Genomic DNA, 22,322 nt, shown 5'->3' with positions numbered 1-22,322 from the left:
AACTGAGATCGAAATCATGGTCTTTTTTTTTTCACAAATGTTGTTACAATACAATGCTGATGCCTTTCGTAGCCCATACACAAACAAGAACATTCACCAAGTGCACATTACATTCGCTTAGCCAGGACACTTGAGAAGGAGCAATTTTTACTTGCTTCTCTTAAAGCATTAACAGCAAGTGTACTCTAATTGCGTGACAGATAAGGGCTGTTGGGTTCTCTGAAGTAGACCGGCTAGCTCTCTTCGTCCACAACAATGCTTGCTCCCGAACCGATCCCAAGTTCCATCAGAGAGGCCGTGTCCTCCACCACAAGTTGTGGTAGAGGGCATCCCTGTCAAAATATACACAACAATCACGCACGATTTTATTTATACTACATGAAAGGAGGCAGTAATTATACGTTTACAATTCATACCTCTTCCTCGACAAACAGTCTCACTTTTATGTCCTTCAGTTTAAAGAAGCTCTCACACAGAGATTTCAACTTCCCAACCTGTATGCAACACACAAACTTAAGGTATCGGGACAAACTGCCACTTCATCGAGATACACGGAAGAAACAAGTAAAGATCCTTGAATTACTAGGCACCACAACTTGTACTTCCCAGCACCCTAATTTACATATCAGTTATTGCTAAAAGACAATCATCGTCGTTGCAAGATGCGACGAAACTTCGCAACAGAAAGCAAACAATGAATAAGGATAGCTGAGTAGTACCAACAAGTACTCACAGTTGTTGTAGGAGGCAGTTTCTTTGTCAATGGTTGCTTTTCACCCATAGACGGCCCCACACATTTCAAGGTGATACCTGCATGCAAGGTACAAAAAACAACAAGTACTTTCATGCTGACCGATCAACCATATAACTCTCTTGTCCAAACTATAGTTCAGGATCATTACTTAGAAGACCAGAAGCCATCTTTTGTGGGCCCGATGTACTTGAAGTTGGCTTCTTATCTTCAATACCATGAAAGGCCTTGAGTTCAGCAAATCTGCATTGACAATTTTTTGCTGCCTGAGTATAATCGATTAATCACTGGTGATGCAACTACCAGGTATCTGACAAATGAGGCCAGGCAATGAGGCAACACAAAGCACATGTCTACAATGAGGTAGCCATATAATCCTCATAGTATAACAGGAAAACCCCTAAGTTTCTTATCAGTCGCATGTCCCATAGGCTATACATGACCAACTGTTGCTCTCGCTGTAAGAGAGATCACCGCATTAGCGTGACAGCATCATTGGTATTGATCCATTGAATGTTGAATGGATGTGTTATGTGACGATGATCTTCACAACAGCAACTGAATTTGCCCTCTTCAGCATAAGAATTAAATTATCAAATAAATGGATTGTTTCTTCTCTGTATCATGCTGTGTCAGAATATAAGATTCAAAAGGCTATAATTCCCACAAACTTACCTTGGGTGCAGCCGTTTGATCTCTTCTGGGTCATTTGATTCTGTTTTTCCCGTAACAAGGCGAACATATCTACAATATTACACAGCAACTATCAGAACTGTCAATATTACTTCAAGAAAAGCACTCAAACATTTCTTGCAAAAGAATGCAAGAAATTAGTAACACTTTCTCAGAGATCCAGAAAAATCTGCAGTTCACAGAGGATAAAAAACACCTTTAAATTATCATTTAACCCAATCTAATCCCCCAACAAGGCTTGAGTAGCCATACAAATTACAGAGAGGCACTGTAAACCAATAAGTAGGAAATGATTAACAGAGTCAAAATGATTAACTGACCGTATTTGTGCTTCCCTCCGTTCACGTGGGCTTACCTAGACATGGCAAGAAAGATGGACTGTCATATATCGCACAACGTACATGCTCAAGAAGCATCCAGAGAGTTGGCACATACCTCACTGCCATTTAGTACTTTCACCTTTCCAAGTCGAGCAACAAGAATAAATCGAGGAGCACCACCCATGGTAGGATCTGCTATAGGATTATCAGAAAGCCTGACGTCCTTTAAAGAATTAGATTATCAGCTACTATAGAGCAGCAATACCGAATTCCAAAAACAATAAGGGTAAAACCTTGAAACCAGCTCACCCTTAAACTTGGGAAGAGGTTAAGTGAATCCACAGAAGGAAAGTCATCTATTTCATTAGATCCTGAGGCACTTAAAAGTCAACATTAGCACATCATTTTCAGTAATTCGCCTTTAATTGAAAAGCAGGAAGCAGTAATTAAGTTAAACGCAATTATGATAGAATCTTGGACTCTTTTAGATATGGGAAAGACAACAAAAGCCACCCCCAGAAAATAAATACCTAACAAAAGGACCTGCAAATTTTCAAATGGCACAGCAGCTGCATCACCAAGAGGTCCAGGTGATGGAAGATTAGATGGATACTTTATATGTTTTAGCCTGTTTTTGTTCAAATGGAGCTGTTCCAAACTGCAAAAAGAAGGGGAAAGAAGATTAATATTCACAATATCCAAATCAAATGCAAAAGTATCACTCAATTAAGGGCAAAAACTTCAATATTTACATTTTTTACCTTCTTAAATAAGAAAGTTTCACAATTTCATCCCATGAATCAATTTGATTATCTTCTAAATTTAAGAGCCACAGTGTATTGAAACCTTGAACAAATTTTCCATCTGGGGTCTAGATAAGAGGGCAAAATAAAGTTAGTTGTACAAAATCGTTATGTTAATGTACACTTTGCTGAAGCAAGAAGAACATGCACTCAAAACTTTGGAAAAAATAATCCATTTAAAATAAATCATGATATGGTTGGGTTGATCGGATCACTAGGGATAACTAGTGGAGCATACTCGCCCTCTTAAGGAGACTTTGAGCAGCTAATTTACATGGACTCTTAACTTAATTCATTGTTTGATTACAATGGGTGATGCGCTCTCCTTTACATAGGAGCTGGCCCTAACAATCTAAACTAAAAATCTTATCTCTAAGACTAACTAATATATCTTATCTCTAACTAATCTAATCTGATCCATAATCTTATCTCTAACTCGGTGCTACAGCAACACGCTGCTACAGTACCAACCAAATTAGCTTACACTAGCAAACTATATCTCTATCTAATTTAATTCTCCTCCTGCCGAAGATACTCTCCATAACAATCACGTTGGCAATGAACCAGGTGAATGCCTCCAAAAGCATCTATGACGTGTTTTTCTATTGTCATTGGATGCAGATGAGATGAAAAACAGGAAATATTGCAATAGACATGAAGCATATGGAAGCAGAGGTATAAGAGGAAACACTAACCATGATCATCTTCAGCTTGTTCGACATCAGATGGAGTTCATTGAGACATGCAAACGAGAGTTTAATCTTTTCAACCTGTTCCACATAAGTAAAAGTCAATTTAGAATGTGATTAGCATCGACTAACGAAAGCTTCAAAGTAACAGGAAATAGGTATACCAGTTCCCATGTTACACCACAGTTGTTGAGAACCAAAATACAGATATTCTCAAGCATTGGACTTTCTACAACATCATTCTCCATGGTATTATTTGTCAAATTAAGAACTTCCAGGGATGCCAGAGCTTGACAACGAAAGGATATATCCTGAGAGAGAACCAAACTGTTTAGGCACATGGCAAAAGAAGAACAGCAGTAGCACAGGGGATATGCTGCAAATATTTGGTCATATTTACCAACTGTATCTCTCCAGCAGTTTCAATCTATAAAGTTGCAAGCGCTATATCTATAATAATTGGAAATTACAAGAATCATTCTGTGAGAATCGTACTTGCCATTGTGAGAACAGATTTCCAGTTAAATCAAGTAGTCTGAGATCTGAAACAAGCAAAACAGTAGTCAACACTCGTCGAAACTTGGGATGAACATAGACTTTACTTTAGTATGAATTCTGGACACTAAAAATAGCTAAGGGTACTCTTGATGATATTGAGGACAGTTGTGGGTAAAATAAAGAAATAGTCCACTAGCAAAGTTCCTGGTAAGAAACACCATATTAATAATTTCAACTAGTAAGTAGCTGTAGGAGTTGATAACCTTATATCACAAGTGCATTGAGTCACGAATTCACAACCAAGAAGAAAAAAACATCCCAAGTTTAGCTCCTTTTCATTTTTATGTCTTGTCCACAGACCACTAGATCTATTTCATTTATTTTCTCATGTCAAAAAAGCACTAGACGCTTAAATATGGAGTTTACATGGACTGCACAAGCGATATTGCCTCACCTCAAAAGAAAGATCACAGTATGTAAATAGAAACTCAGGAAGCTTGTCAAAGTATCCCTAAGTTGCAACATGAGCAAGTAAAATGGACAAGAAGAGAATCATAGGACGGTATTCACTTGGAACCAAATTTTTTAGTTCATCTGGTGGTCCGATTGAGCTTACTCCCATGTAGGAAACTGATGCACTGGACAACTCGTTGAAGTTCTTGAGCTTCTCCTGAACTTTGTTCTTCCCAACGAATTCGACCGGAACACGCTTCTGACTAGTTGAAAAGACATACATTTCATCTGAAAGCAGTAAATATTGTGATCAGGGCATCGTTACCAGTTACCACTGTGCAGTATATCTATTGAATTGTAATGATGCTACCACACACACAACACAAAATGACATGCTGTTCGCGAAGGCTAAATATAACTAAATGGCTGAATGCATAGAGAGAAAAAGATGCGACCTTTACTCCTCTGCGAGTGAAAACATTGCAGCATCGAAATGTGAAGGGAAAGGAAGGCGTCGGGACGCACTAACCCTCTTCCTCCTTGGTGAAGTCGTCCACGCGGTAGCGGAGGCGGAGCGCGTCGGGGAGCGTGATCCCTTCGCTTAGCGCCGTGGGGCGCGCGAAGGAGGCCGAGCACTCGCCCGCAGCGACGAAGTAGCGGCGGCCGGCGACCGAGCCGTCGTGGCGGCCGCCGGCGCCATCGTCCCAGTCGACGCCGACCCATTCGCCGGAGTGACCCTCGAGTGGGCCCAGGTAGAGCACCGTGCCGACGCGGCGGGGGTCGCCGGCGGCGTGCACGCGCTGGCCCAGACGGAAGCTGGCGGCGGCCATGAGTGGATCACTGCCTCACTGGAACCGGAGGAGCAAGACGACTGTCGTGGGCGTCGGTTCCATTCATGACGTGATGAGTGATTGGAGGCCCAGACAAATCACCAGCCCAACAGAATAGAACAGAACAGAACAGGCTGCAAGATAAGTCTCATTCTGTTTGCTGGTGCCTAATGATGAAGTTTTTTATTTTTTATAAACAAAAAAATTGTAAATATATACGTTTATTTAAAAAAAAATACAAATCTAGATTCATATCCTCCGTCTCCGTTTCAACGGGTGACATGCTTAAAAATAAAAAATATTGTATTCTAATATTTTTAAAATTCAAAACACTATCGAAATAGTCATGAAAAATTCTAAAAACATTCTGTAACGTAGATTATGCTATCATATAGCTCTCTAAAAATATTCAACTCAAACAATTATTTGTGCAATAAGAAACAAAAATGACAAATTTCTTCTTGCAATTTGTTTTTTGTTTTTCATTGTACAAATTATATTTTTGTTTGAATTTTTTAAGAGCTAGATAATAGTATCATCTACACTATAGATTTTTTTCCAAAATTTTCATAACTATTTTGATTTTTTAAAAAAATTTAAGAGCATTAGAATGCATTATTTTTTATTTTTAAATATGTCGTCTGTTGGAAGAGTGACATGATACCTATCGCGGGCGGCAGTTGCCATACCTCCTTCAAACAGGTAGAAGTCTTAGATTTACTATTTTTAAAATGGACGTATATATTTATAATTTTTAATTTAAAAAAATAACAAAATACTTAGTGAAAGCAACATAATTTATGTAGTTCGTCAAAATCGAAGACCATAAAAGACATATTTTCCTTTGTATCGAAGGACATAAATACAGATTTTGCTTTGAAGCATGACTGTACGATGGAAGGAAAACATAGTTTTTCCTTTGTATCGTCGGCTTCTTTCTTTGATACCTTTGAGAAGAAAAAACACTCTCCTCTCTTTCTTTGTGGGGAATTTACTTTTTTTATCATCCTACTAGATGACACATGCTAAAACACTATTTACACATAGAGACGCGAACTAACATTCCGTTATGAACAATACCCAATAGATTTAAAAAGAGAAAAAAATATGTCAATTTTTTTATGTGCTCTATAATTCATAAGCAACCTATTTTAATTGAATTTATCTAAAAATCTTATGTAGAATTTAAATTAAAATTCTCAAAAAGACACTATTTTTTAACTTTTAGTATTTTTTAAGCATCACAACAATTATAAAAAGTCAGTAAAAATTCACTAATAGCGCCTTTTAAGAATTTTAATTTGAATTCTATATAAGATTTTTAGACGAATCCAATTAAAATGGGTTGCTTATGAATTATAGAGCATGTAAAAAATCGACATATTTTTTTATTGCTTTTTTAAAAATCTCTCAGGTTGTTCATAACGGAAAGTTAGTTGGTGTCTCTGCGTGTAGGTCCGGTGGCAAACGGGAGAGAACATCCGGTGCGATGATGTTTTAAATTCCCCTTTCTTTGTTGTTAGGCAGCTGCCATTGCTAATCCTTCCCACCCTAACTTTGCCAACTTCTCTGACCCGTCAGATACCAGCGGTAAAGAAGAGGACGAGACTCACCTTCGCTTCTCGCCAGCCGACGCTTTGCTTCCTCTAAAAACCTTCCCTGTCCCCTTTTTTCTTTCTTTCTCCAAACTCCGTCGAAGCCGAAGGGAAAGCCATGAGCACCGAGTAGTAAGTCCCGCCTCGCCACCATCTTCTCCAATCTTTTTTGTTTGGTCTCTTTGCCCTTTTCTTCGTTGGGATTGCGTCCAAAGATTGTTTATGCGTCGTCTTTTGCAGCGATTACCTCTTCAAGCTGCTCCTCATCGGCGACTCCTCCGTCGGCAAGTCCTGTCTCCTCCTCCGATTTGCGGTAATAAAAGCTTCCATCTTTTGTTTTTTTTTTCCTTAAAGAAAATTTGGTTCGCTTAATTTGGTGATTTGCTTCTGGTCCTGACAAAAGCAGGTTGGATTGATTTTATGCAGGACGATGCCTACGTTGACACTTACATCAGTACCATCGGTGTTGATTTCGTCAGTACACAAGATCCTCTTTTGTTGTTATGCTACTCTGCTCATTGATGGATCAATCATTAACCAACTGAAATCGTCTAATCAAATTTTTGTCAACTTTTTTTGCAAATGACCCACCTACAGAAAATCCGAACTGTCGAGTTAGATGGGAAGTCCGTGAAGTTACAAATTGTAAGATCGATTCTTTTAGCATGAATTCATTCATTAGCATTGCCATGTGTTTGGTAGTATATTTTTTGGGAGTCATTAATGTTTGGGATATGATACATGGTTTCGTAGATTCATACAAGATACAATCAAATAGAAGGGTAGGTAGGATTTATTGGAGTATCATAGATCTCAGTGTTTTGCAAGATGGATGGTTCAGTTGAGGACGCTAGGTTGGAACCCTAGAAATTATTGGTTCATGGTTTGCATCCTTAAAACATTGTGAGTAAATTTCAAAAATGTACAACTATATTGACACGTATTGCAGAAAACTAAAACTTCTGGTGCCCATTTCAAAAACCTACAACTATTTTGACACATGTTGTAAAAAACTACAACGTTCTCACCATGGGCTCACATGTCATCCTCTGGCAACAAGTGGTTCTACGGTTAATCCTCCTATTACATGCCATAGAGGATGACAAGTGGGTTCACAGTGAGAAAGTTGTAGTTTTTGCGACATGTGTCAAAATAGTTATAGGTTTTTGAAATGGGCACCAGAAGTTTTAGTTTTCTGCAACATATATCAAAATAGTTGTTGGTTTTTAAAATTTATTCAAACATTGTTGAACCGCAACTTGAGGCATTGTGTGGTGCTTTCGGTTCTTAACCTGTGCTACCAACGGTGGAACTAGGGAAGTGGGAGTAATTCCAGTGTCATAATTACGGAGGAATGCAGTGCCTTTAGGACCGTGATGGGGGTCTGAAATCTTAGCATTATGGCATATAGTTTCCCTGATTTTTATTGGGAGGAGATTGGCCCAAAAAGAGGAAAGTAGCCCTAGGTGTTACTTTATTAGCATGAATAGACACGCACCAGCTAAAACCCATTATCCGTAATGGACATATGTCAGGATTTTTTCGACAGGAATTGGTTTGTATGATATAAGAGAGATCTTCATGATCTAATCGTCTGATACAATTTACATCACATAATTTAAATTGGGCAAGCATACATGCTAGGTAGTAATTACTAATAGTTTGCATCAGATAACTTAGATTGCACATGCTTTGGAGGCAGCTATATTGTTCGCAGTTGGAAGTCATGGTATTGATGACTAACTGTTTGGTGAGACTTGATGTGTTAGCTCACACGTTGCTTTACAAAATCTACTCATGTTTGTTCAAACTCCAGCTGTTGTAGTGATGTCATGCTTCTTGTTCAGTGGGACACAGCAGGCCAGGAAAGGTTCAGGACAATAACAAGCAGTTACTACCGTGGAGCTCATGGAATCATTGTAATTTTCTCTTAAACGCTCATGGTTTGTTAAACGCTCATGTTTTGCAGTTTGCACTGGTCTCTACAGACAAACGATCATTTTTTTTTCAGCTTTCCTGTTGTCCTATGTAATGTAATACGGCAATTTAGGATTGCTTGAATAGATGTGTAGTTTTCACTCTTTTCATTATTGAACTAAAGCAGTTAATTTTCATTTTTCACCTTACACCGTGTGCCAGTCTTGAATGGAGTTAATATTGCACACTACTCTTTTCAGATCGTATATGACGTGACAGATATGGAGAGCTTCAATAACATCAAGCAGTGGTTGAGTGAGATTGATAGGTACGCGAGTGACAGTGTATGCAAGCTTCTAGTTGGGAACAAGTGTGATTTGGTCGATAGTAAGGTTGTCGATACAGAAAAGGCAAAGGTAAATATTTTTTTTTCCTTCTGCTTCTCTTTTAGCCATAATCCAAACAAGATATTTCTGTCAGTATACTAAACTTCTATTTCAGTTTCACTTTTCTATTTCTTAATACTTAGAAACTAATGTGGTTTCCTGTTGCTGGCTAACAGCTGGCTACAATATCTTTTGAAAGTAGCAAACAAGGAATGAACACAATGAAAGGAACAATGCATTTTAATTGTTACCAGAATCCAGTAACCACTGCGAATATGTTTTACTCTCGATAGATATACATGTTTATATGTTATTCCTAAACCAACGGCTCTAAATCTGACAATCAAAATTAATTGCAGGGTTTTGCAGATTCGTTAGGAATTCCCTTTATCGAGACAAGTGCAAAGGAATCCATCAATGTGGAGGAAGCTTTCTTAACCATGTCATCAGAAATCAAGAAAAGGTAAACTGAGCAATAAACCTTTTCAGAAGCCCTTCTCTTCCCATTTATCTGCTATGCTCGGCACGAACTTCCTGCATTCTTGCAGAAATGGAAGCTCCGGAAAACTGTCAGTAGATTTTGTTACTGCTTCTTAGTGCGCAACTTTTCTTTTTTGAGGAAAATAATGCACATAACTAAAAGCTCACATTGTTTTATATAATTTCCACTCTACATCTATGCTGGTTAACTTCCACTCTAGACTCACGATTTTGCATGGACGTTTCTGACTACTTCAGGATTACCTTTTTAACTTTGAAGTTTACTTTCCCAGGTAAATAATTATGGACATTGTGTTGATATTAGTGTTAGATTTTTTAGTGCTAAGATTATGGCTATTATGGAGTGCGCATTCTTCCCATGTGGTAGTTGTATCCGTGATAACACGCCTTTGTGTGCTGTTCTGAGTTGGATCTTAGATTGAGGGGCCTGCCTGACTGATGATTTTATTACTTGCTTTCCGTGCTGCTGCTGCTGCAGGATGGCAACCCAACCTACCGTGGAGAGAAGACCCACCGTCCATGTTCACATGAAAGGACAGCCAATACAGCAGAAGAGCAGCTGCTGCTCCTCCTCATAGGTGCAACACCAAGTTTATGTCATTTCTATCATCATGGCACTTTGGTGAGGGGTTGGATGGAGGATTTATCCAAGATTGGAGAAGGATACATTACTCAATGTGTGTCGTTTAAGTGTTAGATGTCCATACTCTGTACAGATTAGCATGACTTGACACAGTTTTTATTATCCGCAATACCATCAGTTAATCTACGCAGAGCCTACAGATAATTATATGATATACAGTGTGAGTGCTGACTGTTGATTGTTGAACATTATGGTTAAGATGCAAGCTTGTGAATCATCTTGTCGCCATAATCTTTTGCAGATTGTGTTTGTCTTTGATTGTGCGCTTCTTTTTTGGAATCTAGTCCTGTGCGTTTCTGAGGAATGTCTGTCTATGATTAACATTATGGTCCAGATGTAACTCTCAACATAAAGTAGACACACACACACACACACACACACACAGATAAAGCAGAGAGAAAACAAAGGAAACATGTGTAATAGGTAGGCTTGCTGATACTTGATACAAATTAAACAATTGACTTGATATGATATAATCATATGACTGCTTTAGAGGATGTCAGGTCTAACAAGGTAGATATCTGACAAAATGAATCAACAAAGATTTGGACTCCAAACATCACAACACATACGCCACTGAAAGAACTCGGCCGGTTCTAAGCTGAGCAGCATTGCTTCTTTCCGGTAGGGGCGTCGCCGACATTGATCGTCTTACCTTCCTTGACGCCTCCGGCAGCCCCTGCCCCAGGCTCATCCGACGCCACAGACTTCTTGCTGATGGCCCGGTAAATGTCGCCGAGAATCAGCTGGAACGCCTCCTCCACGTTCGTGGCCTCCAGCGCGGATGTCTCGATGTAGGACAGGCCTTCAGCCTCGGCAAAGCCCTGCGCATCCTCTGTGGCGACGGCACGGAGGTGCTTCAGATCGGTCTTGTTTCCGACGAGCATGATTCTGATGTTGGAGTCGGCGTGGTCGCGCAGCTCCTTGAGCCACCGGCTGATGTTCTCAAAGGTTGTGGGCTTGCTCACGTCGTAGACCAGGACCGCGCCAAGGGCTCCACGGTAGTAGGCGCTCGTGATCGCCCGGTACCGCTCTTGGCCTGCCGTGTCCCAGATTTGCGCCTTGATGATCTTACCCTCAACCTGCAACAAGCCAAAATTAGACACTGGTGAGCAGAATTATTTACACATTCAGGAAGGGATGACTACAACAAGCCAAGCAAAAGTAGAGTAGGTGTTAGCCATCTGCCTGAAAAATGGGGAATACAATACACCATTAATTTGGAAAGGATCTGGATTTGGCTGCAGAGTGCATCCTGCAGCTGAAGGAAACACTGCTGGTTGCATCATATTCCACAAATGAGCAGGTGTGATTTCAACAATGAGCAGATTGTACTGTAACAGCAAATGTACACTGACTGGAACCGCGGCCCCTTGCGAATCTGTGCTCTCATTTCTTGATTGGGAAGGATAAGTAAATAGTGCGATGAACTGCTTTGAATTGATGCTCACTGGATCTGGTTTGCAACTATTGCAGGTAAGGCAAACAGGAAAAAGGAACTGCAGGGTAGTTAGCCAGTTAAGACCTGCCGGAATTGAGACTGACACTGATTGAAGCTAATGTTTATCTACTAGCTAGTAGAATACAGTACTAATGGTGGTGCAGGTGGCATATGGATCCCTTATGGAAACATCAAATAATCCAATAGGATGACACAGCTGAGCCTGGGCTGGTGGCGTCTAGTCATCCAATTGATGCAACCCGCACGAAAAGAAAAGGCCACGCATTGTTGCTTTGAACTTATTAGCTTCTTTTCCTATTGTCGCTGTACTAATTCCTTATTCTTTGTTGCACCAGTAATGTTGAGTTGAGCTGAGCTGAGCCAGCTAAAGAATGAACGGATGGGTGGATGAATTGAATCTTGGTATGGCCGCATATATCCCTGACAAAGGTAGCGCATTTCTAGGTACTCGCTGTGAGTATATATGTTCTTGTAGGGGGGACGAGAAAGCAGGCAGCTTGATCTAGGTACCAGATGGATGGTATCTCTAATCGATTAACGGCAGCAGGGGCTATACTGATGGATCCATGTTTTGCGTTATTTTTGTTATGACGAACGCGAGAGAGAGAGAGAGAGAGAGACTAGATCTGGATCCGGAGCTGGAGCTGGAGATTCTTCCATCGAGATAAAGTTGCAGGTCCAAACATAGCATAATAAATACTAATAGAAGAAGGTCCGGTCTGATCTGATCTGAGAAGAACAGGGGGAGGAGAAGAGAAGAGAAGAGAAGGGGGAGGTGAGTGACATACATGGAGCGTTCGCGTTGCGAACTCAACGCCGATGGTGGACTTGGAGTCGAGGCAGAAGTCGTTGCGGGTGAAGCGGGAGAGGAGGTTGGACTTGCCCACACCGGAGTCCCCGATGAGCACCACCTTGAACAGGTAGTCGTACTCCTCCTCCGCACGACGCGCCGCCATTCCCTTCCCTTGCCTTCTTGGTCTTCCTGCCGACGGGTAGCCGATCGAGACTGCTGAGACCGACTGAGTGCTGCAGTGCCGTACTGGATCGATTGCTCTGCTCGGCTCGGCTGTGCACTTGCAGCAGCTGCTCCATCTACACTACACAGCGGGGTCATGGCTCCCTCGCTGTCCACGTCACAGCGGTTTCCTTTACCAGTTGGGTCGATGCCTTCGCGGTTTCATTGCAACTCCTCCCATCTCCATCTTTCATCTTGCTAGTATGTTGATGTATTTTTTTTTTACTCTTCACCACTGAATACAGCTGTAGTATCTGAACATGAACATACGTATTCACCTCCCACACACGCACCCACTCCACACACACCTAACGCACGCACATGCTAGCCCTACAACTACACACAGCTTTAAAAAAGCGTCCATCTAAAGATCACCAGGACCCATCGAGAATCCCGTAGACGACGAGCACGTCGTAATCCCTTCTGTAGCGCCACGCCGGAGAAGCTGGAGAAATCCGAAATAAATCAAAACTCTCCGTGCGTCACCCGGACTTGAAGCCCGGGTGGGTTCGGCTCAACGCTGGAGCCTTACCACCGTGCTAAAGGCACTTTCGCTGTTGATGCCTTTTACCAGTGACGGATTTAGGTGCAACTCCAGAGTGTTTGACTCTATAACTTTTTGCACAACGTCTTTTACTATTTAATATTAATATTAGATCCTGTAAACAGTTACATAAATAACATATCGATTAGTAACAATATTTTTATATAAGATGTGTTTTAGTTGCCTTCTAAGTATGACTTGACTAGTAGGTAATTCAAACCAGGGCAATACAACTAGACCATATTTAGTTTGCCTGTATAGATCAAGTTGCATAGCTCTGAACGATATTTGGTAGGTTGTATTTGAGGATGAGTTTTGCATTGTGGTGTGCAAATTAGTGTGTTTGATTACAACATAAAATCTTTCATTGGCATTAACCACCTAAAAATTATCTAAAGAAGAACAAGCAAGGCACCACTGGCCTCTGCCACCGGTGAATGAAGATACAATCGAGAAAAATGATCATACATCAGATTAGACCTTAGACATATTTTCGTTATAGTAGGGAAGAAGGGGATAGACCTCATTGGCCTCTGCCACTAGGTATGGGGAGCTGCACACGTGTCGGTGAGGGGAGGGGCATACGCAGCTGAGAGTTGCACAGCTGTCGCTGAAATCTTAGCACATCGAATTCGCGCAGAGCTATCGTGCATATCGAGGTAAAAAGCACAGTAACGACAAAAGTAAGACGAGAAGACGACGCTGGAAAGGGGTGATTACGTCTAGGCAAGTAGGCTAGAGAGACAAATCGGATGGTTTTTGTGGGGAGTAGTTGTGCGCAGGAGTAGTTTCTTTTGATTTTTTATAGTTTTTTATTGGACAAGGTCACCAGGGGAGGCAAGAAGAAACTCTCACTTTCTATTACGAGAAAAAGATATTAACTTAGGAAAATATAGCTGTTCTAAGGTACTGATGTTTCTTATTTACTGGTTTTGACTTGTCTTTACACATATTTATCATTCTCTTATTTAAATATTAAATCACTATATAGCATAGCTACCGCTATAGGTGATTAGATTTTTCTTTGCCTTGTCGCTACGCGGCTACAACCGCTATTTACAACCTTAAATCTAATAATAGAAAAATAAATAGTTCTAAATAACAATTATTAATTATTTTCTAGTAACCATACACATATTACACATGAAATTAATAATATTATGATATAAGAAAAAAAATTCACGGGGAGAAACTAATTGAAAAATAAAAAGATAAGGATGCATCCGTAAGGCTTCTCAATTTAGATCCTATTTGTTTTTATTTTAATTATAGATTTTAGTCTCAAAAGTAAAAATAAAAACAAATGACCAATAATATAAAAACTAATTCTTATAATCCACAAGCCAAATTATATTACAAAATCTTATGCTTCACAATCATATAGAAAGAAGTTTTTACGAATTCTACAGATTAAACTGGATTTTTACTATCTAAAACTAAAACAAACATACCTAAATAGCGAAAACATATCCATCTTTGCGTATGGAATATAAATGGCACAAAAATAAAAGAAAAGTGCAGGAGGTCAAATTAACCTTCGACGCATAGCATGGCAGAGCGGGCTCAAATTTGGATGCAAGGCATATGATGTGATTGGTTGTTGCCCGCGGAGGGGATCAATAAATTTAATTACATTTTGTAATTACTGTGGTCCAAGTACGAATTTGAAACATATGATTAAAACTCATGTACAGTAGATATAAAAGCTCCTGTATAACTATGTATTCTATATCTAATTATTATAGAAAATGTAGATCAATTATAGTTATTGATATAAATGAAAGAAAATAATGATGTATTAATACTCTATATGTGCATATTAATTGCAAGTTTTCAAATTGATTGGATGTTTCTAAATAATTGAGAGGGGATGAAATGAGAGACCAATTTTGACGGTGGATTATTTGATCGTGTAAGATATATGATGAAGATAGTTCAAATATGCTATAACTCGTCTATTTAATAGAGTATAGATATAGATATAGATAAATAATGAAAAAAATGGGTCATCAGCGAGCCGCCGCGCCGGCCCCACTCTGTCAGCGAGCGCCCGCACACGAGCACCTCATCTTTCATTTCCTTTCCCCTCCCCACCTCTCCTGAAAAAAAAAAGGAGAGCAGCATCGCGGCGGCGGATTCCCGGAGTGAGCGCTGCGTGGAGTTGGAGGCCCTAGGATTCCCGGAGACCGACCGACCGACCGACCGCCGGCGCCGCCCTTCCCCCCGGTATCGCTCCTCCCGTACCCCCACTAGATCTATTGTTTTCTTCCGCAAGATGGTTTTGGGTGGCCTTGGTGCTTGTATGACCACCATAGGGTAGGGAGCTGCACTGCTTGGCGGATTTACCCACCCGGAAGGATTTGCCCGAGGATCAATTTGGGCGGATCTACCTCGTCGATGATGATGTATACATGGAAAATAGATCATGCCACCAACTGTTTGCAAATGTTGTGTTCCATGCTAGGTCTTGAGATTTGATAGATGTTGGGCTTCTAGCTATAAGTGATAAACGGACCCATTCTTTGTTGCTAGTTCGTTGTATCTTTTCATGTTTGTGTTTTAATACATTAGATTTTTTTAGTCTCACAATGTTGATGTATTCCTGTCATGCCAGCGTCCATCATGGTGAGGAAGAAAAGAACCGGTCCTGGCAGCTCTGGAGAGAGTTCTGGGGAGGCTTCGGGAGTATCTGAACAAAGTTCCTCACAGCGACCTGAGAGAACTCAACAGCAAGGGGGAGGACGTGGTTGGGTGCCCCAACAGGGTGGCCGTGGCGGCGGGCAACACCAGGGCCGTGGTGGATATCAGGGCCGTGGAGGGCCACCTTCCCATCACCCAGGTGGTGGGCCACATGAGTATCACCCGCGTGAGTACCAGGGACGTGGTGGTCCACGCCCCAGAGGAGGGGGAGTGCCGCAGCCATACTATGGCGGGCATAGGGGAGGTAGTGTTGGACGAAGTGTTCCTCCAGGTCCATCAAGATCAGTTCCCGAGCTGCACCAAGCCTCACATGTCCAATATCAAGCCCCGGTGGCGCCACCACACCCATCGGGAGCTGGCTCATCCTCGCAGCCTGCGGCAGAGGTGAGCACTGGACAAGTCCAGCAACAGTTTGAGCAACTTGCAATTCGTGGTCAAAGTTCAACCAGCCAAGCCATTCAGATGGCACCGGCATCAAGCAAATCAGTTAGATTCCCGTTGCGCCCTGGCAAGGGTACTTATGGAGACAAGTGCATTGTGAAGGCAAACCATTTCTTTGCTGAGCTGCCTGATAAAGACCTTCACCAATATGATGTAAGCCCCTCATAAGAAGTTGTAGTTCCTTGCCATAGTTTTTATCATGTAATTTCTGATCATCAGTCTATTGTCATCAGGTCTCTATAACGCCTGAGGTTACTTCACGTGGTGTCAATCGTGCTGTCATGGGAGAGCTTGTAAGGCTTTATAGACAATCCCATTTGAGTGGGCGTCTACCTGCATACGATGGAAGGAAGAGCCTTTATACAGCTGGACCATTGCCATTTACTTCCAAGACATTTGAAATTACTCTGCAAGATGAGGAGGATAGTCATGGTGGTGCCCAAGGAGGCCAAAGGTATTCTGTTGCTGTCGTATCTGTGCTTGAAACATATCCAAAATTTCGTACTGACACCTCTTCTGTTTTAAGGCGCGAGAGGGTATTTAAGGTGGTGATCAAATTTGCTGCCCGTGCTGATCTCCACCATCTGGCTATGTTTCTAGCTGGAAGGCAAGCAGATGCTCCTCAAGAGGCTCTTCAAGTGCTTGACATTGTACTACGTGAATTGCCTACTGCCAGGTAATCTTTGAGCTAACAGTATTTTGTTTAGAGTTATTTTTCCTGTGGCAAAGTCTTCATTGTCTTTGCATTTTTTCTTGTGCAGGTATTCTCCTGTTGGTAGATCATTTTATTCTCCCAACTTAGGGAGACGCCAGCGACTTGGTGACGGTTTGGAAAGTTGGCGCGGTTTCTACCAAAGCATAAGGCCAACACAGATGGGTCTTTCGCTGAATATTGGTTAGATACTATCACTCCCATTTTGACTTTTCATCGTTTATCTTTCAGATGTCACACTTGATACATGAGCAGGACCCATAGTAACACACTACATACACTACATTCTAGTCACAATTGGTCTTGTCTAGCATATTGAGGATGCCTGATTTCTGTTGTTGCAGATATGTCCTCCACTGCATTTATTGAGCCTCTCCCTGTGATTGATTTCGTTGCTCAGCTTCTTAACAGAGATATCTCAGTTAGACCGTTGTCTGATTCTGATCGTGTGAAGGTTTGATTCACTACCTGACCTTTGTTGATAGAAGCTTTAGTTTATGCTTAGTCACTGCTGAGTTACCATTGTTATTCTTCCTTTGTAGATAAAAAAAGCCCTACGAGGTGTGAAAGTTGAGGTCACGCACCGAGGAAACATGCGCAGGAAATATCGTATATCCGGCCTCACTTCACAAGCAACAAGGGAGTTGTCGTAAGTGCATGTTCCCTAGCTTATACGAGATAACTTTGTAAAGTATTAATGCAGCGACATGATTTTGTTGGTTTCCCTATGATAGATTCCCTGTTGATGACCGTGGTACCGTGAAGACTGTGGTGCAATACTTTCTGGAGACTTATGGTTTCAGTATTCAGCACACCACTTTACCTTGCTTGCAAGTGGGCAATCAGCAAAGACCAAATTATCTGCCTATGGAGGTTAGTGTCTTTAACTATCTCTATTGCAGTTAATGTGTTATACTACGTTTATCTATCCAGATGATTTCTAAATGCTACATCCAGCTTCAGCATATTTTCACAAGTTGCGTATGGCTTTGAAATATCAGGTCTGTAAGATAGTTGAGGGACAGCGTTACTCAAAACGACTCAATGAGAAACAGATCACTGCTCTACTGAAAGTGACTTGCCAGCGTCCTCAAGAGCGTGAGCTGGACATCTTGCAGGTAACTGCTGCTCATATTTCTTGGTTCGACTTGCTATTTAGTTTATTACTATCTCTCTCTCTCTCTCTCTGGTTCATGTGGCTCTTGTTGGGTTGTTGTAGTAGCAGTAGTCTTTCAAAATCTCATGAATTCAAGACTTTCTACCATGCTGCAATCATAGCCTAGAATAGTTTTTAGCTTTTGAGTTTCAGAAGCCCTTACACATTTCCATGTGCATTTGAAATGATATCTGGAGTACGGGTTCTACAACACAATTACACAAGTGGTTATGGTGATTTTTTTTTCATTTTATCCATGGTTGAAATTCAGTTCCTTGTTTATTTTGGGATCGAATCATTTATACATATATATTTTACAAAATGAGAGTTGCTTGATGTGTAAACTATTTGTGCAAAATCATATTTTCTGGTGAATAATGCCATCTGTTAATCAGAATGTTGTCTATATAATGATTAAGTGCCATGGAATACATATTTTGTTGCTTTCGTTCGTTTAATTAGCTGTTGTCTTCAAGGAGATTAATCAAGCTGCACTGATGATTCTATATCTCTTCCTTATTTTGCCTTACTTCTTTTGATCAGACTGTGCATCACAATGCATACTACGAAGATCCATATGCACAGGAATTTGGCATACGAATTGATGAGCGACTTGCATCTGTTGAAGCTCGTGTTCTGCCTCCCCCAAGGGTAAGTGAATTTTCATCTGTGGTCAGCACACAGCAGTTGATTTTCATGGGCTTAATGCACAACCTTTGACCTGGATTTTTTATTTGTGTTATAGCTTAAATACCATGATAGTGGCAGAGAGAAGGATGTGTTGCCTAGAGTTGGCCAGTGGAACATGATGAATAAGGTATGTCTTGTTAGTTGTTATTGGCTTGGAATGTTTTGAGAAATCAAGATAAATTCACTCTTCCTGTGAATTCCTTTAGTTGTACACAGTTATTCCCCTTATGAAAACATTAGGGGAGAACAGTCCCAAAATTAAACAAAAATCTAATTTATATTTACAAAAATAAAAAATATAAAGCAGAAAGTTATCCCAGCAACCATGATATAGCTGCCACCCTTGAAGTATGACAGCATGATTTTAAGCAGTTGTCTTGTCTGCTCATTGCGTGAACAATACAATAATAAGATTGTTTATGCAAGCTTCATAGCTGCTAATGACTATAGAAGTTTTACAGCTGGTATGCAGCTTCATATTGTCTTTGTTATCTCCTTATCTCACAATTCCATGTGCCTGCGTAGTTTCATATGGAAACATTTTGGAGGGATTTTGCATGATTTACTTGCAAAACTCTATCATGAACACTGGATTTTTCTGGAAATTTTGTTCTTGTTTTGCCTGCATTTAATTGCACAACTACCCTGGTAGTTAATTTGGGGCTAATGTAACGTTTATGCCACTTTGCTACTGAAATTAGTCATTTAGGTTGTACTCTTGTGCCATTAACATAATTTTAACCTAGAGATCATCTATTTTTTTTTTGTACCTGTAGCTCGCCCTTTGTTTTTCTACCTATTCCCTCATTCTTTTCCCTGATTTAACATTTGCAACTTGTTCTCTTGCTCTTCTGTTTTTTGGGTAGAAAATGGTCAATGGTGGTAAAGTCAGCAACTGGGCATGTATTAATTTCTCACGAAATGTGCAAGATAGTGCTGCCAGGGGTTTCTGTCACGAGCTGGCTATCATGTGCCAAATATCTGGAATGGTATGTTTTTGTCACCCAAATATAATTTCAATGTATATGATCTATTTATCAGTTTGTTCTATTTTTTTTTTGGGTGTGTTATTGGCCTTTCATAGTCTCCTCTTCTTCTAGGACTTTGCACTTGAACCTGTGCTACCCCCAGTGACTGTGAGGCCTGAAAATGTTGAAAGAGCACTAAAGGTGCGTTATCAAGATGCAATGAACATACTCAGACCACAGGGCAGAGAACTTGACCTGCTGATTGTGATACTGCCTGACAATAATGGTTCTCTTTATGGTATGTTCTCTTCCAAAAGGCACTCGAGCATTTCCCAATGAATAAAGTTTGTCATCAATATTCTTTTCATTCCTCAGGGGATCTCAAAAGGATATGTGAGACTGATCTTGGATTGGTCTCTCAATGTTGTCTGACTAAACATGTTTTCAAGATGAGCAAGCAGTATCTTGCAAATGTTGCCCTTAAAATAAATGTGAAGGTATATCGTTGCACTTTCCAAACTTTACTTACCATCCGATTCGTTAGTGTCTTACTGGTTTCCTACTTTTCAGGTTGGGGGAAGGAATACTGTACTTGTAGATGCTTTGACAAGGAGAATCCCCCTTGTCAGTGACAGACCAACTATTATATTTGGTGCTGATGTTACCCATCCCCATCCTGGAGAAGATTCCAGCCCTTCCATTGCAGCTGTAAGTGCAGCACTTTTTGCAGCAAAGAAAGGCCAGAAGTTCTGCTCTCTTTTTTTCTGCAGAAGTTTCACTATTTTTTTAATATATTCTTTTACCCCTAGGTGGTTGCTTCTCAAGACTGGCCTGAAGTCACCAAGTATGCAGGGTTAGTGAGTGCCCAAGCCCATCGCCAAGAGTTGATACAAGATCTTTTCAAAGTGTGGCAAGATCCCCAAAGGGGGACTGTAACTGGTGGCATGATCAAGTATGATCTTTATTGAGATAATGAGATGCATTCACTTCTCCATGTTTGGATTATGCTATATAGATAATTTTTGTTGATTGTGCAGGGAACTTCTCATTTCTTTCAATAGGGCAACTGGACAGAAACCCCAGAGGATCATATTCTACAGGTTCTTGTCCTTGCATGGGCACAATCTTTTCTGATCTTGATTATCTGTATATTAAAACATTCCTCACCTTCAGGGATGGCGTCAGCGAGGGACAGTTCTATCAAGTTTTGTTGTATGAACTTGATGCCATCAGAAAGGTATACTTATTCGAGTGCATTTATTTGACTATGCTCTTCACTTCTATTTTTTTCCTGATTGCCCTGCTAAACTGTGGATGTAGGCCTGTGCATCCTTGGAGCTCAATTACCAGCCTCCAGTTACTTTTGTAGTGGTCCAGAAGCGGCATCACACTAGGTTGTTTGCTAATAACCACAATGATCACCGTACTGTTGATAGAAGTGGAAACATACTGCCTGGTTAGTTCTTGATGTGCCTTTCTCACAATTTGGGATGTAGCATATCTAATTTGAATGTCCTGAAACTATTTTTTAATCTGAATATAGGCACTGTGGTGGATTCAAAGATTTGCCATCCCACTGAATTTGACTTCTACCTGTGTAGCCATGCTGGCATTCAGGTTCGTTTTCTCTGTCTTTTTGTTTCATTTTATTTTAACTTGATGGAATGGGCTGATTTGAATCCGGAGTCCTTTCTTTCAGGGAACAAGCCGCCCTGCTCATTATCATGTTCTGTGGGATGAGAACAAATTTACTGCTGATGAGTTACAAACTCTCACCAACAACTTGTGCTACACGTAATGTTTACTGCTCCATTGATCTTACGTTGTTTTTACACACTCTTTAACTGTGAATTAAACGTAAATTCAACTTTTGCAGGTACGCTAGGTGCACTCGCTCAGTATCAATTGGTGAGCCCAACTTTCCATTGAAGTGTTACTTTGGTAATACAAAACAAAATGTTGACCATTACTCTATTGCTTGCAGTGCCTCCTGCATACTATGCTCATCTGGCAGCATTCCGAGCTCGGTTTTACATGGAGCCAGATACCTCGGACAGTGGGTCGATGGCGAGTGGTGCCACGACGAGCCGTGGCCCTCCACCAGGTGGTGCACGCAGCTCCAGGGTTGCTGGGAATGTTGCTGTGAGGCCTCTCCCTGCTCTCAAGGAAAATGTGAAGCGCGTTATGTTTTACTGCTAAGGTGTTGGCCTGCTGCTTTCAGCAAGTAGCATCCATCTTATCTATCCATCTAGAGTATTTCGAGTACTTGCACTGTTATGGTGATGCTGGAACACCGTTTTTTTGGGACCCCGGAAATTATGAGTCGGATATGTGAATTTGAAGTAGTTGTACTGGCCATGCAATCTTTAGCACTGTGTGAAACTGTAAACTATTTTTGTGGCAACAACCTACTCGTAAGACTGGTAGTGAATTTATTTGAACCTATGTTATGTTATGTCCCGTGGTATGAGTGCTAGTGCATGACACTGGATTGAGTTCAAAATGCGACCAAAGCACACGAGCCACATCGCACGGTTTCGCTTTTTTGCTCCGAG

The 22,322-nt window shown here is 40.8% G+C and overlaps 4 protein-coding genes across 6 annotated transcripts; 2 read left to right on the top strand and 2 right to left on the bottom strand.

Annotated features, from left to right (window-relative positions):
• Nucleotides 1–3: 3 nt before the first annotated feature.
• On the bottom strand, nt 4–5,076 carry LOC133928252 (tubulin-folding cofactor E-like). Of its 3 annotated transcripts, none has more exons than XR_009911421.1 (15): nt 4,737–5,076; nt 4,325–4,495; nt 3,752–3,798; nt 3,421–3,567; nt 3,263–3,337; nt 2,526–2,635; nt 2,295–2,422; nt 2,074–2,135; nt 1,880–1,987; nt 1,765–1,799; nt 1,427–1,495; nt 903–994; nt 734–810; nt 417–613; nt 4–332 (listed from the first exon to the last, which is right to left on the bottom strand). XR_009911421.1 is itself a non-coding variant. In XM_062374497.1 (15 exons), the coding sequence occupies exons 1-15, from the start codon at nt 5,035–5,037 to the stop codon at nt 234–236; spliced, it is 1,599 nt and encodes a 532-aa protein (XP_062230481.1). In that variant the 5' UTR covers nt 5,038–5,076; the 3' UTR covers nt 4–233. The 3 variants fall into 3 exon arrangements, 2 of the variants coding, with proteins under 2 accessions (XP_062230481.1, XP_062230482.1); XM_062374497.1 differs by having other exon boundaries at nt 417–494; XM_062374498.1 differs by having other exon boundaries at nt 417–494; nt 3,263–3,328.
• A 1,477-nt stretch (nt 5,077–6,553) lies between these two features.
• On the top strand, nt 6,554–10,296 carry LOC133928251 (ras-related protein RABD2c-like). Its single transcript, XM_062374496.1, has 8 exons — nt 6,554–6,764; nt 6,873–6,945; nt 7,059–7,106; nt 7,230–7,277; nt 8,480–8,551; nt 8,810–8,965; nt 9,295–9,398; nt 9,915–10,296. The coding sequence occupies exons 1-8, from the start codon at nt 6,751–6,753 to the stop codon at nt 10,012–10,014; spliced, it is 615 nt and encodes a 204-aa protein (XP_062230480.1). The 5' UTR covers nt 6,554–6,750; the 3' UTR covers nt 10,015–10,296.
• A 171-nt stretch (nt 10,297–10,467) lies between these two features.
• Nucleotides 10,468–12,659, bottom strand: LOC133928250 (ras-related protein RABA2a-like). Its single transcript, XM_062374495.1, has 2 exons — nt 12,330–12,659; nt 10,468–11,161 (listed from the first exon to the last, which is right to left on the bottom strand). The coding sequence occupies exons 1-2, from the start codon at nt 12,495–12,497 to the stop codon at nt 10,676–10,678; spliced, it is 654 nt and encodes a 217-aa protein (XP_062230479.1). The 5' UTR covers nt 12,498–12,659; the 3' UTR covers nt 10,468–10,675.
• A 2,507-nt stretch (nt 12,660–15,166) lies between these two features.
• Nucleotides 15,167–22,222, top strand: LOC133928249 (protein argonaute 1B-like). Its single transcript, XM_062374494.1, has 23 exons — nt 15,167–15,326; nt 15,715–16,394; nt 16,475–16,695; nt 16,768–16,917; nt 17,003–17,136; nt 17,298–17,407; nt 17,496–17,602; nt 17,688–17,826; nt 17,955–18,071; nt 18,653–18,760; nt 18,855–18,926; nt 19,666–19,788; nt 19,900–20,065; nt 20,143–20,264; nt 20,338–20,475; nt 20,577–20,719; nt 20,805–20,867; nt 20,941–21,004; nt 21,088–21,223; nt 21,311–21,384; nt 21,467–21,561; nt 21,644–21,675; nt 21,752–22,222. The coding sequence occupies exons 2-23, from the start codon at nt 15,723–15,725 to the stop codon at nt 21,964–21,966; spliced, it is 3,201 nt and encodes a 1,066-aa protein (XP_062230478.1). The 5' UTR covers nt 15,167–15,326; nt 15,715–15,722; the 3' UTR covers nt 21,967–22,222.
• Nucleotides 22,223–22,322: the final 100 nt, after the last annotated feature.

The sequence above is a fragment of the Phragmites australis genome, chromosome 9, assembly GCF_958298935.1.
Source record: "Phragmites australis chromosome 9, lpPhrAust1.1, whole genome shotgun sequence".
NCBI lineage: Eukaryota > Viridiplantae > Streptophyta > Magnoliopsida > Poales > Poaceae > Phragmites > Phragmites australis.
Note: the sequence above shows the minus strand (reverse complement) of the source record. Positions and strands in the feature narration are given on the sequence as shown.